At 38.3% G+C, this 14,092-nt stretch overlaps 1 protein-coding gene across 4 annotated transcripts in view; it reads left to right on the forward strand.

Moving 5' to 3' along the window:
• Col14a1 (collagen type XIV alpha 1 chain) overlaps positions 1-14,092 on the forward strand; it is a 215,166-nt gene that overhangs the window by 135,858 nt on the left and 65,216 nt on the right. For all 4 annotated transcript variants that reach the window (NM_001130548.2, XM_087557373.1, XM_087557374.1 and 1 more), the window contains 4 exon segments: positions 395-533; positions 1,461-1,603; positions 3,621-3,730; positions 6,550-6,708. In NM_001130548.2, the coding sequence (NP_001124020.1) occupies positions 395-533; positions 1,461-1,603; positions 3,621-3,730; positions 6,550-6,708 (551 nt within the window).

Genomic DNA, 14,092 nt, shown 5'->3' on the forward strand with positions numbered 1-14,092 from the left:
TGGTTTCCCATTGCTAACTCCTCTAAGACCATCCCTCTCACCTGAAATCCACACCCTCTCTGTCTCTCATCAGAAAACAGATAGGCATTTAAAAATGATGATAAAATAAAATAAGGCAACAAAACCAAACAAATCAGGCAAAAAGGACAAGATAGGACCAGACAAAGAGAAAAAGTGCCAAAGAAGAAGCCCAAGCAACGTATACAGACGGAGAGACACACATTTGCACACAGGAATCTCATAAAAACAGAAGCCCTCATTATCACACTCTAAATACAAATGCGATTGATGCTTGTTTGAAGTCCATCTGCCTGTTTTTGTTTAAATATTTAGCAGGAAACTTTACATTTTTAAAGCGCCTGTTTGTTCTTGTCCCTCTGTCTCACCACTGTAGGATTTAAGATGATGGAAATGTTTGGTTTGGTTGAAAAGGATTTTTCTGCAGTGGAAGGAGTGTCTATGGAACCTGGTACCTTCAATTTGTTCCCATGCTATCAAATCCATAAGGATGCCCTGGTTTCCCAGCCAACAAAGTATGTTTGCTTTGTAGGATGCTAATGTCAATCATACGTTTATTATAAATCTCAATATAAAAATTGATGTCAGTGTGGAATTTACTGTAATAGTTTGTGGTAAGATTTTCCATTATGTTTAGAGCAAATGATATTTATAGTTCTTTGTTTAAAAACAGCCCTAGGGCTGATAATTTGGCTCACTCTGCAGTTAAGAGCACTAACTGTGCTTCCAGATGACCTGGGTTCAACTCCTAGCACCCACATAATAGATCACACCCATCTGTAACTCCACCTTCAAGGGACCTGGTGACCTCTTCTGACCTCTCTGGGCATTCATTATACATGCATGTGTGGCACAGAATTATATGCAAGCAAAACTCTTATACACCAAACATAAAATTTTTGAAAAATTAACAAATCATCAGCCCCATCCTATAATCCTGGTTGAAGTTTAACGTAGCTTCATCTGAAAATCCGTAAAAGTAACTGATGCTGACATAGCAGCACAGCGGACCATACATTATTCTAAATCCTGATGTACGCTAACTCTTGAGCCCATAAGCATCTCTGAAACTCTGAAGTGAAAACTCAGAGAAGCCAAAGTCGTGAAGTAAAATCCATAGTTAGAGGCAGGGAGGTGATTCTGCGGTAAACGTGCTTGTCGTGTAAGCCTGATGAACTGAGTTTAAATACATGGAACCCATGAGGGAAAAAGGATGTAGCGGTGTGTGTCTGTAACCCAAGCACCCCTAAAGTGATTTGGGAGGAGGAAACGGGAGAATACTCCCAGAAGCGGGAGAGCCAGCCTAAAGTAGTGATCTATGGGGATTGAGGCAATCTCCTTTTGTTTTTCAAAGCTTCTCTAGTGAAAAGTGTTACTTTATGGTCAGAGATGAGTTTGTGTCAAGAACAGACAATGAGGCATTGTTTTCATCCCACCGCCAGGTATCTGCACCCAGAAGGATTGCCTGCTGACTATACAATGACTTTTCTGTTCCGGATTCTTCCTGACACGCCACAGGAGCCATTTGCTCTTTGGGAGATTTTAAATAAAAAGTCTGAGCCGCTAGTTGGGATAATTTTGGACAGTAAGTATATTTATGTGTGTAGCAATTGCTGTATTCATGATAATGCACGTGGCCCATCATCTTGACATTTCATGTTGCAACATAACTTAGGTAACGTATAAACAACAAGCGGTGAATTATGAAACTATCAATTCATTCACCTATTAACCTGTTCTCTCAAGACATCTACCTGGGGATGGTGAGATGGCTCAGTGGTTAAGAGCACTGACTGTTCTTCCAGAGGTCCTGAGTTCAATTCCCAGCAACCACATGGTGGCTGGCAACCATCTGTAATGGGATCTGATGCCCTCTTCTGGTGTGTCTGAAGACAGCTACAGTGTTCTCATATACAGAAAAATAAATAAATAAATAAATAAATAAATAAATAAATAAATAAATAAATAAATAAATCTTAACAGAACAACAACAAATTCTCCTTGAGTGCCTGCTTGGTGTCAGCGTTAGGCACAAAGCGGTTCTCCCACTGTGGGCTGCAGCCATTGGAAAATACATATTTCCGATGGGCCTAGGAACTGAGACATCCATCTGAGGAAGAATCGTGAAAGGAAGCTTTCCCCTGTCCTGCTCTGAGTGTAGCACACAGTGCTCACTTTTGATCCATGTCGCTGAAGTTATTGAGTTTAGAATGAAGCTAGAATCCAAAACGTGAAAGTCATGACTACCTTCCAACAAACTTTCGGATAAGGAGACTAGTTTGATATTGTTTCAAAAGGAAATAAAAGAAAGGTTTAATATATAGAAAACAATCAACAACTGACCATAGTTTGAAGAGAAACTTCTGCATTGATATGGCAACTACAGAGAATCTACAGGCTGAAAGGGATTAGACTTAATTCCTAGGTTCAAAAATAAAGAAGTCTTAAAATGACTAAAACTAGTTTGCTCCATGTCCTATTGACCTTTAACTGCCACTGACACATAGCATAGAGTTACTTAAAAACGGAGTCTCAGTTAAAGGACTGTTCAGACAAGATTGGTCTGTGAGCCTGTCTGTGGAGGATTGTCTTGATTGTTAATTGATATCTGAAGGTCCAGCCCACTATGGGCAGCACCTTGCCTAGGCAGGTGGTCCTGTACTGTCTAAGAAAGCTGGATGAGCATGAGTCTGCTAATAAACCATCAAGCAGCATCTTCCACAGGTTCTGTTGCTGTCGTTGGTTGTGTAGAATAGCAAACAGGCTTGCCTTTAGGTTCTTGCCCTGAGTTCAGTGACAGACTTGTGACCTGTAAGCTTAAATAAGTTTTTTGCTTCCCTTGATTGCTTTTGGTCAGAGTGTTTCTTACAGACAATAGAAAGGAGACTTGAATACTCCACTTAAAAGCAAAGGGAAAATTAAACATTAGTGTAAGAAAGCACTATTGAGAAAAGGGTTTGTTTGTTTGTTTATTTATTTAATTTATATTCCAAATGTTACTCCTTCTTGGTTCTCCCCTCCCAGAGTTCTTCACCCCATCCTCCCTCCCTCCCTTTTGTCTCTGAGATGGTGTTCTCCATGACCTACCCCTTCACCTGTCCACACCTCACGCGGTTTTTATTTTTATTAATGAAATATTCCTTGTAAGACAAAGGACTGAACATTAAGAAGCTTTTATTTGTCTGTTCATAATAAAGGAGACTTCTGTGTGGTAACATGTCATGTCCTGGGGAAGTAGGTGTCCATGGTGGGCTAGTAGGACAAAGTGCTTAGTTTTTCTTTCCTAATATTTATTAACAATATTCTCTCTCATTCTCTCCTTTTACTCTAAGCAGTGATGGCATCTCTCTAGGGCTGGTGTGGATAAGAGGTTAAGCAAAGAGGTGTAAGGGAAGGGCCTGTGTAGGTTCTGGTTCTCCTCATCAGCACATGTCATTAAGTCAGCTACTTTAGCCACCTGAAGCAAGCTGAGGACTGTTCAGTGTCTCAGCCCCTCATGTTGTTTAAAACGTGGTTCCAAAAGAATGGATTCAGTATTGTCTGTCAAGCTGAGTTTTAGGAAAAACTTATTCACCTTTTAAAACTTTTCTTTATTTGACTAGATGGTGGAAAGACTCTAACTTATTTCAGCTATGACTATACTGGAGATTTTCAAACTGTCACTTTTGAAGGACCTGACATCAGGAAAATGTTCTATGGAAGCTTTCACAAGGTCAGTGAAACTTCATATAATAGAATTGTCAATTCTATTATCTGTCACAGAGATGAGCAACAGAAATGCATATGTATATGTGCGGTTGGGGGTTGGTTGTTTTGTTTTTTGAGACTAGGTCTTTCCATATTGCTCTGGCTGTCCTGGAACTCACTTTGTAGACTGGGCTACCTCACACTCACAGAGATCCATCAGCCTCTGCCTCCTGAGTGTTGAGATTAAAGCTATTTTCCACTACACCTGGCTCAGAAATGTGTTTCTTAAACTTCATGGAGCTTTGGATTTCAGAGTTTAACCGGAGTAAGGATTATTTCCTGTAAGACTTGATAATGACACCACAATTCCGAGTTAGTAGTTCTGAGATAGGACACTGACCTGTGATTCCTAGCGGGTCCTCATGGATATATTGACAGATTTGGCCCAATTTCCCCTTTGAGGAGAAAGCACCACATTGCTAAGCAACTAGTGCTCATTGCCACATTGCATAATATAACACATAACATGTACCATAGTAAAGATGTCTGCTTGGGTTAGTGGTTACCTTAGTGGGTAAATGCACTTAGCACTAGGTATTGAAGGCTCAATGATCTGACTTTGATCTGTGGAACCCATGTTAAAGATGGAAGGAGAGAACTGACTCCACAAAGTTGTTCTCTGACCTCTACACACATTATTGAACACATGTGTGTGCATAAACACATGCATACACATACACACACACATATACACACACATACACACACAGAGGGAGGGAGAGAGAGAGAGAGAGAGAGAGAGAGAGAGAGAGAGAGAGAGAGAGAAGAAGGCAGAGGGACAGGGAGGGAGGGAGTCAGAGGGAGAGGGAGAGGATTACTGGTTTTCCTGGCCAACTGGAGCTTTCTATATTCTTTTGGTATCTTTACTGAATATTTTATAATTCAAAATAATTATATATGAAAACTTACTTTTTTCTTGTTGGATAGGATTACATACCTATATGAAAAGTGCTTGTGTATGGGAGGGGGTGGTTTATACCTGGAGGTTTACTAATTAAAAGTTCTACTAATAACCTCTTTGAATTTCACCAGAATCATGGGTGATTCTGTTCTCAGTTTTGTAGAGTATATTGCACAATAGCCAGAAAACTGTAAGGGAGATGTGAAGCCTTTAAAATTCCATTTGTGTCAAAAGAGGATTGTCATCAAAGCCATCAGCTTAGGCATGAGCTTGTGTTCTCACTTCAAGGAACTCTTTATGTGTTTTGGGTAGTGTAAAGCTTTGTTTACCTTACCAGGACTTAAATAGTTAGAAGTGAGGTTTGTTTATGATTGGCTTTAAATGTGTAAATCTTTAAAAGTTTAAAAACTGTATAAAGAAATAATTTCTTCTACTTTATGTTAGTAAAGCCAAACAAGAAATAAACTGACACAGCATACAACTATTGGTAGAAGATGTCAATGAAAGTTCAATTCACAGTGATCAGATTTGATTTATTCAAGAGAGTAAATATCATCTTTATAGATTATTAGTTGGCTTTATCTTTTACACTTTGGATTATAAAATATAGTGCCAAAATGTTAGTAATTATATGAAGGGAATATCCATTTGTATGTGTATTTTAAAGCAAAATATTTTTGAAAATGTTTCAATGTCTTTATAAAGCACAGTATTGTTTTAAACATGAGAAAAATCTCCCTAGAACATATATAGAAGTCAATTTCTACTCTTGTAAATGTCAGTGTTAACAAGAATGTACTAGAATTTTCCTAGGAATGTTTACGAAATGGTTAGCTTTTTTTTGAGAGGAAAAAAATTTCTAACGAATTGCGCTGCTGACTGGAATTGCTTCTATCCTGATGAAACTTAGACAAAACGTTAAATGAAAGCAGATATGAATCTGCTTTCTTTCATTTTTTCATGCAACCATGGGACAGAACAAAATTGAACATAACTGGAAAAATAAAACTATATTAATATAAAAGTTGTTTAGTTTCTGACAGGCTAAGTCTGCTCATGATTTGAGCATGGTATTAGCTGGCTTAGTTTTTATAGCCTTGATTCACAGCATCCAATCCTCTTTGTTGCCATGGTTACCTTTTTTCTGGGTGTGGAATCTTTATTGGAGTATGGATTTTATGTTCCTTTCACTAGTCTTCCACAAATAAGTAGCATTCATGAAGCAAAAATAATCCCAATTCACGAAGTGTAGAAAGTTTCAGGATTTCTATGTCAGAATTTAGAGTGTGGTTACCTGGTTTGTTTACAATAGATCTACCCTTAATGATTACTTAAAGAATGAAAAGATCTGGCTTTTCCATATCCTCACAGAGAACCTGTGGCTGCTGAAACAGTGCTCTTCATGTCCTGAGACTGTAGTTTGAGAAAACCGTACCAGACAATAAGCTGAAGGGCTTCTTTTCTCTGGTATTCATTGCTCCCCTTCCCCCTCCTTTAATGAAATGTCCTTCACTCTCAGGACCCCTTCCAGCTGCAGGGAGATGGGGAAAATCGGGGAAGGGAACAAATTAGAACTAACTATAATGACACATGCACAACATTCATAATAACGCAGAATACTATGCGTGCTAACTTAAAACATCAAGAAAACTAAACTAAAATCTCTTATAAAAAGTGACTCTTTTAAAGTCTTGTCAAAGTGAAGTATCTTATAGGGATGCTTCTTGAATGTTGGGTAGTCATGGAAAAGGTACACAGGGAAGGACATAGAGACAGAATTCTCTTCCTTCTCTGTACTTATTAACAATGAGCCAGACAGTTGCACAAATGTGTTTTAATTCTCCCTGCATAGGACTTCCTAAAACATCTTTTATTTTATCTAGCTCCATGTTGTTGTCAGCAAGACTTTGGCCAAAGTGGTTGTCGACTGTAAAGAAGTTGGCCAGAAGGCAATAAATGCGTCAGCGAATATCACTTCGGATGGTGTGGAAGTCCTAGGGAGAATGGTCAGATCGAGAGGGCCAAATGGAAACTCTGCACCAGTAAGTAACATGCAAGTGGAATCCTGTGTCTGTTACAGGAAAAAAAAATCCTTTAGTATTTACTTAGCTGTTTGCTTTCTTTCTTCTTTCTTTTTCTTTTTCATTTTGGCTTTTCTTTTAATGTTTATTGTTCTCTAATGACAGAGTTGAATTTTTTTATTCAGTTTACTTTCCACTGTCTGCCCCCACATCTTGGTTACTCCTTCTCACAACCCTTCCCTCTTCCCCCTCCCCTTCTCCTCTGAGCCGGTGGGGGCCCCTGGGAATCCCCCCCACCCACCCACATCAAGTCTCTGTGGGGCTAGGCACATCCTCTCCCACTGAGGCCAGACAAGGCACCCCAGCTAGAAGAACTTAGAATCTATCCCATTGTTAAGGAGTGGATAGATGAATAAATGCATAGATAGATAGGTTGATAGATAAATAGATGACAAGTGATAGATTATTGATAAATCAATGATAGATGGCGATTCTTTAAGCAAATATGGATGTTCAAGGCAGTAGGCTCTTGTATATTATAAAAGGAATGCTTCAGATACTAGGTTAGTTAATTATCCAAATGCATTTTAAGATTTGAATATTGTAATATTTTGCAACTTATTTGTGACATACGTGGGGTTTTTAATTGAAAATTAAAATTCTACATGTACAAATTTATACAAGAAAATACAAATCCATACAAAGTTTTACAACATTATACCTAAGAAAGTGGCCTATGCCTTTAATTTTGGTTCGAATTATTTATTTTAAAACTATTTTGTGCTATCAATACCCTTTACTCATGCAGTGATTGTTCTTAAATAAACTTTTGCACCATTAAAATGGAATTGAAGTCTGGGAGACATTTGATTGGCATAGAATCACATTCCTTTCACTCCCTCCCACAAAAAAAAAAAAAAAATCCCAGTGGCTACAGGGTTTTTAACAGGAGTGTTCACAGCTCATTAGCACTCAGCTAGTCATCCTAAAACTAGTTAACATTTTCTTTGAAAAAGACTCTGACTATTCTAATCTCCATTTCTCCTCTACATAACACTAGAGACTTTGTTCAAGAGACTGTGAAAACACAGACTTAGCAAACTAAGGCTCCAATGCATCAACCAAGTGAGGATGGATTTATAATGTGAGGATCCATTCACAAGAGACAGGGCCACTCTAGACACAAATCACTTAGTATTGTCATGATTTTCTTAATTTTAGGCGTGCTGCATCTAACGTCCCTGACGGTTAATACTCAAAGGTCAGCAGCTCTATTACTGGACAAATGAAAAATTTTCACAACAATGAATTTTTTATCCTCCACTTCGCCTTTAACAGACAACTAAATACTCATTTGCAACTTGATTATTGGTGGTCATATCTTTTTGCTTTTTTCATTTATTCATATTTTCCCTCTCTAGACAGTATAAATTCCCCAATATAGGAAGAACACCCACCATGAGCTTCCTTTAAAAAATATCACCACAGTTTCTGACACATTTCTACAAGCAGAGTAAGTGCCCGAGAAACACTTGCTAGAGTGTAAATAGAAATAGACTATTTCTCGTACATGTTTTGCTTGTGGTCCTGAGCCTAGGACCTTGTAAATATTGGGAGCTCAGACTGAGCTACATTCCTAGCCTCAGACTATTTGATGTGCATAATTTATTTCCTTAAACAGTGTTATCTTTAGTAGACTCCATATATGGCACTGACTCCAATCTCTTACTATATCTCCTACTCTCTCCTATTTGTATTTTATAGTTATAACTTTATAATAACAATTACACTGTGTTTCAGATTATATCAGAGGTAATAATGTACTCCATATACATAATCAATAAATATCAAAAAATGTATTTGTACACCTAAACGTATGTCTTAGGTATACTGATGGTAAATTTTTGCTTTGGGACACCAAAGCAATGCAGTTAAACAGAGGACCCTTTGTGGCAATTTGCAGCCAGTAGAGACAAAGGGGCAATTTACAGATGTCAGGAACTAAAGAGTTCTTTGTAAGGATACTAGGAAAAAAGCCATAACTTCCCTTATAATCTAGAAGTCTATGAAGGACTCCTAAATAGATTTTTTAGTCTTCCCACTTACTAAAGAATTTGCTTATGCTGAAATGGATAATATTAGGTTAGATCTTAAAAATGCAGTTGAGCTGTCAATCACTCCTCCTTTTGGGGGTGTTGCTTAGTGATCTCAATGCCATATGAGAGAAGTCCTGTTCTTTGGATTCCAGATTCAAAAAGCATCGATTTCAGTGTTGGTCTTCCTCTGTAACCAGCAGACGGTTATGTGTAACAGGCCCAGTTTAGAGAATTCTATGAGGAATAATTATAGTAGTAGCCCAGAGATGGCATCGCCTGCCAAATCTAACATTAATCCAAAATGTTGGAAGATTCTGAGGATTCCCTTTTAAAAGATAATGTATTCTTTCAAACCATAGTTGAGTGAAGGAGAAAGGATTTAGGGTTATAACTACTGTGTAGAAACTGCTTACATTCTTAATAAAAACAGCTCAAGCTCAGAAATACAAGATTCTTCAGGCGGTGAATGAAGTCTTCCCCAGGGAGACTAAATTAATAAGCAGGCTTAACTTAGCTGTCAAAACATATGTGTAAAGAAAAGTAACTGCCTCTCCTTTCCAGTCTTTCTTCATAAGAGGTTTGTTACCTTCCCTCCCTCCCTCCCTCCCTCCCTCCCTCCCTCCCTCCCTCCCTCCCTCCCTCCCTCCCTCCTTTCTTTCTTTCTTTCTTTCTTTCTTTCTTTCTTTCTTTCTTTCTTTCTTTCTTTCTTTCTTTCTTTCATGATTCCCGAAAAAGCTCGAGCTTCTGGAATGGAGCCATGTTTCTTACGGTACTTTCTCTACAGTTGGAATCTAACACTGAGGTAGTTATTCACTTGGCATTTATTCAGCCTCCTGCTATTGAAATAAAAGAGAACTATGCCAAGAAATAAAATTATAGGAGCCACCTATAATTTTAATCACTGAGTAAAAGTTTTGGAGTAGACAGTAGACTAGCTGATGACTCTTCCCTAGCCAAGTGTTAACCTTTCTCTCTGTTGAAAGCAGGCTTCCCTTTACACCATATATTCAGATCACAGTTGCCCCTATCCCAACCTTTCCTGAGAATCCTTCTACTTCTCTACTGACCCATATCCTCACTCTTTCTTTTTCCTATGCGTTAAAATACAGACAGGTTTTCAAAAATATCAAAAGTAAAATAAATAAAGACAAACTAGCATAAGACAAACCAAATCAAACAGAAAAAAGGAGCCAAATACTCAAGAAACACATACAAGTGCGTGCCTGCACACACACACACACACACACACACACACACACATTCACACATGTGAGAGAGGGGGAAATTAAAATAAAATAAAACCATAAGTTATAAGCAAACCATCCTTGAACAAAGTGGCAGGCTACAGAATGTGAGAAGATTTTTACCAACTATACATTCAATAGAGGGCTAATACATGAAATATATAAAGAAGTAAAAAAAACCAACCCTGATGTTAAGAAACAAGTGATAGATTTTTGAAAGGAGTTTTTCTATGTATTGCTTCCTTAAATCCTTAAATTATAACTCATATACCTGCTGTGGTCTGTGAAATGTGTATTCCTGTGAAATATCAATTTAATATTCTAAAACCATAGAAAGAGGTATTTATGTTGTCTTCTCTTTATTGATGCTAAAACTTAGCTTTGAATTAATGAGAGTTCTCATTTAAAAAAAAATGAGGACATTGAGACATGAAACTCTGACCTCCCTAGTACTGTCTGGCTTCCAGCGCTGTCTTCTGCCGGACCAGACTCTGTGCACCTTAAGACAAACCTGATCCGATGGCCACGCCCATTTCTTCTTTTTCAGTTTCAAGGACTCAGTCTTTCAGTTACAAACTTGCAAATAACCATGGTCAAATCTTACTCTCAAAATATTTCTATACATAAAGCATTTACTCTACCAACAGGCACGATAATTGTTAACTTTCATTTCTGAATTTTGTCGGAATGCTCATGATTTTCCTAAAATTTAATAACTTAAAAGCAAGCCATAGCTCAGAACTCTATCACGGCAAATGCCAAGTACTTCTTGCTTTGTCGATGAAGTCAAGGAGAAGTTGAACACCTGGTAAGAAACAGAAGACGGCTTAGGTCTCTGCAACTCTCTCTATGGGATCATCTTCATACAGAAGGCTTTTGATTTGTATGAGTACACGAATGAACTTATACTATTTAAGAAAAATGTTGGGGGAGAAAAATCTGGTACTGAGTGGAAAGTTGAGCCAAGAGAACTTTGAAGTTCCCATTCATAGATCAAAATGACTCAAGGGAGAAAAATATTTTAATCTTATTTTCTTGCTAACATTTGACCCCAAATGACTTGCCTTTTGAGATACACCCAGACAAAAATGTCCAGTGAGGAAAAAATGAGCATTTGTAATTGGCTGAGGGTTCCACTTAGAGAAATTATGAAGTGTAAATGCGGAAGGTTACACGTCCTTTCTTGCGTTTTAAAAATCTCTGTCTTTTAATGTTTTGGTTAAGTAGAAGGAAGCTGTCTCTTGTATTAACTGCCTGAGCTAAGCCTTCTTTTGAACTGGGTTGTTTTGCATTCCAAGGCCCTCAAGTATGAAATGCTTCGACGTAGAATCTTTATGTTATCTCCTATGGATCTCATACAGCTGCATATGCCATTGCTTTTGGAGTAAAAGCCAGAAACCTTATTTATTTTATTTTATTTTCTTTGGCTGCTGCTGTTTTTCGATTCATCTGCAGAAATGTCCCTTGGGAAAGAAGCCCTAAGGACGGCTAAGGAATCTAAGCTATCACAAGTATAAAACAACTGTGAATAAATTTGGTGTACTCAAAGAAAATCTGCTGATCCCATTGAAGTTGTGAAAGAAAAGGCATCCCACATAGTAACATTCTTATTGGCTTCCTCAAATGTTTAGTGGCTGTTCGATTTCTTCAGTAGATAAACTAAACTCATGCAAATCTTTATCACTCCATAAGGCAGAGGGCTAGGCAGAAGTTTATATGTAGACATTATGCAGCCGTAGGTTCTGAGTGTTGAGTGTTTATTGGAGAAACTTCAAGAAGGCTTGATGCATACTAGAGGTGGTGAAGGTCTTTTGCTTTAAGTAAATCTTTCCGTTCACTAAAATATTTTAACATGAAGGTCTTGTCCGGGGATGTTAAATTTCTTAATGGATGAATGATTTCCAGACATAGCTGATCCTAGCTGATGTTGTCCATAATGAGACCCACTGGATGAATGTTCTCAAGTGCAATAACATTATAAAATCAGGCTGGGCTATCTTCATTTTAAGCATCAAAGATACATTTATTACTAATTAAACCACATGGGTTTAGACCACACAGTGGTGGTCGGGCGGTTTAAATCTCAGCTGGAATTGAACGTTCAGGATGGTCTTCAGTTACTCAGGTGGAACTGTTCCAGGCCCTGCAGACCTGGACCGCACAATGGATGCCATCGTTACTGTGCTCCATGGTAGCGATCTGAGAAAAAACGCTAGACATCAAGTGCTTAGACTAATAGCCAGTACGGAGCAGATTTTCAAAACATGTTGGTTAATATTGTCCCTTTTTTTGTTAAGGTTTCTCAAATCATTAAAAGTAAATAATAATTTAGAAGAAAACTATTCTGTATCTTCCCTTGCCACTCTCCCTTTTGCTTTGAATCTACATTATTGGCTTATAAGCTTTCAGAGTAAGCTGTGAGAGAGCTGTGCACCAAACTTTGAAATGATATTTACTATTAATTGCAGATATGTTTCAGGCACTGTTCTCGTACTCTCTCCATATTAACTCATGTGGTCTTCACAACAAACAGAATAGCTAACAGAATTGAGTATCTCTGCTTTTTTCTTTTTTCTTTTAATTGGATATTTTTTATTTACATTTCAAATGTTATCCCCTTTCCCTCACCTAACCACCCACCCCTATCCACCTCCCGCCCTGACATTTCCCTACAATGTGCGTTCCAGTCTTGGCAGGACCAAAGGCTTTTCCTCCCATTGGTGCCCAACAAGGCCATCCTCTGCTACATATGCAGCTGGAGCCATGGATCTGTCCATGTGTACTCTTTGGATGGTGGTTTAGTCCCTGGGAGCTCTGGTTGGTTGGCATTGCTGTTCTTATGGGGTTACCAGCCCCTTTAGCTCCTTCAATCCTTTCTCTAACTCCTCCATTGGGGACCCCAGTCTCAGTTTAATAGTTGGCTGCAAGCATTCGCCTCTGTATTTGCCATGGAACTGAGTATCTCTTACTGAAATACTTGGAACTACTGAATTTGGAATATCCAAATGAGAAATCTTAAAGATGGGATCCAAGTCTAGACACTAGATGCATTTATGGTTTGCGTATACCTTTTACACAATTCAACAGGAACTTTAGACATCTTTAATGTGTCTGCATTTTACATGAAACCCATGCAGCAAAGCCAGATAGAGAATTTTTTTTGGCATCATTTCAACAGTCAGAAAGCTTTGTACATTCAGAGTAGGGGTGTTCAACTATGTCAGCACACATTTTCACAGATGAGAAAAATAAAAGCTCAAAACAGGAACTAATTTCTTCAAAATAGCTCAGCTCACACAGGCTGGACTCAGGACTCCTATCCCAGAAGCCTAGCTCCATAGATTCTAATCTTTGTGTTCCCATAGGAACTATTTCTTGCTATTTATACTTACAAAAGTCTGTTGTAGTGCACATTTGGAAATGTTTTCATTTTTAAGTTTTTAAAAATTGATCATTATTTTGTTGTATGGTCTTCCTGTTTTGGCTCATATATCTTAGTGGCCTGGGTGTTAAAATATCCAAGGGTGGTGGTGTAAGCTATGTGCTTTGCTGTCATTTTAGCAAACTATACATTGCTATGATAAGTTCAAGAAAGTAAGATGTTTTGAATAATGAGTCTATCTTCAAAACCCAAGGTGATTATGTTTACAGGTTAAACATTCCAATAACACACACAGTTATTCTTGAGCATGAGAACAGAAAACCTGATTTTCTTACCATTAGAAGTGGCTCTTTCTTGAAGGGGCTCAAGACCCCATATGTACAACAATGCCAAGCAACCAGAGCTTCCAGGGACTAAGCCACTAACTAAAGACTATACATGGACTGACCCTGGACTCTGACCTCATAGGTAGCAATGAATATCCTAGTAAGAGCACCAGTGAAAGGGGAAGCCCTGGGTCCTGCTAAGACTGAACCCCCAGTGAACTAGATTGTTGGGGTGAGGGCAGCAATGGGGGGGGTGGGGAGGGGAACACCCATAAAGAAGAGGAGGGGGAGGGATTAGGGGGATGTTTGCCCGGAAACTGGGAAAGGGAATAACACTCGAAATGTAAATAAGAAATA

The sequence above is a fragment of the Rattus norvegicus genome, chromosome 7 (genome assembly GCF_021556685.1).
Source record: "Rattus norvegicus strain SHRSP/BbbUtx chromosome 7, alternate assembly SHRSP_T2T, whole genome shotgun sequence".
NCBI classification, from domain to species: domain Eukaryota; kingdom Metazoa; phylum Chordata; class Mammalia; order Rodentia; family Muridae; genus Rattus; species Rattus norvegicus.